This window comes from Charadrius vociferus, unplaced genomic scaffold (genome assembly GCF_000708025.1).
Source record: "Charadrius vociferus isolate BGI_N301 unplaced genomic scaffold, ASM70802v2 scaffold2894, whole genome shotgun sequence".
Lineage (NCBI taxonomy): Eukaryota > Metazoa > Chordata > Aves > Charadriiformes > Charadriidae > Charadrius > Charadrius vociferus.
In genome coordinates this window covers 5,417-6,376 of record NW_009648232.1, presented here as the reverse complement: position 1 = coordinate 6,376, position 960 = coordinate 5,417, and the positions used below count along the sequence as shown (strand labels likewise).

The following is a 960-nucleotide window of genomic DNA, read 5'->3' as shown; positions in this document are numbered from 1 at the left end:
AACACACGCACACCCCAAAAACAACAAAAAAAAAAAAAGAGACACTTTGGCAGCAGGGGCAAACCCACCACCTCCTCTTTAGTCTCTGAAACCACACATCCTTTACGGTTTCACCCCGTTTCGCAGAAGAGCGAAGCGAGGCGCACAAGCGACGACGTTTCCCCCGCTCGGGGTGTCAGCTGGAGCGCGCGGAGCTGCTGGGGGGGAATTTTCCTGCCTGGAAACGGTGCCGCTCCGACAGGCAGCTTTGTTTGGGGCTGTCGTCACCCAGCGAACGGCTACAGCTCCGCTCCCTTGGGGCCGAGGGCGACGGGAACGGGTCGGGAAAATGGGTTTAGCGAGCAGCTCAGTGTCAGTGGTTTTGCTCACTGGGAAACGGGAGAGATAAGAGCTCCTTGGGAGAGGCCGGAGCAGCTTTGAGTGGATTTACGGCTTCCATTAAGGAGAGCACATCCAGCTTATCAGCTGAGCAGGAGGAAACGAGATTGGCATCGCTGTCACCTGCGGCCAAAGGTGCCCCCGGTCAGGGGGAGAGGCTGTACCGGGAATTCAGCCCCTCCTCGGCTGTACCCAGCCCTGCACGTCGGCATCTCCGGCTGCCACCGAGCGCCGTTGTGAATTACAGCCGCAATATCCACACCAGGAGCGTGACCTTCACCCGAACATCACATGGGAGCTTCGGGAGCAAACCGTGATCCCCGAGTCGCCGTTGAGAGCCGCACGGGGGGAGGCAGCCCCAAGGAGGAGGTTTCTCTAAATAGAAACGTGCTTTTATCACGCTGGAAAAGAGTTTCCTGCCCAACCGGGAGGACGGGTCCTGCGGCTCCCGCCACGGGAGGTGGGATGCGACAGGAAAGGGAAGCGTTTGAGGGCGTCTGCTCGACGGCCGCAGGAACATCAGGACCTGTTTCAGCGCCGCTCGCTACCCGGCGCGGTTGCGGCTCTGCCGGTTCACTATGA

General features: G+C 59.9%; 1 protein-coding gene across 1 annotated transcript in view; it reads right to left on the bottom strand.

The window, feature by feature from the left end:
* Window positions 1–590, bottom strand: part of LOC104285644 (dynamin-2) — a gene marked incomplete at its 3' end in the record, with an annotated part of 16,883 nt that extends 16,293 nt beyond the window's left edge. The window contains exon 1 of the mRNA XM_009884113.1: window positions 502–590. Coding sequence (XP_009882415.1) covers window positions 502–590 — 89 coding nt within the window. The remainder of the gene's footprint in view (window positions 1–501) is intronic.
* Window positions 591–960: the final 370 nt, after the last annotated feature.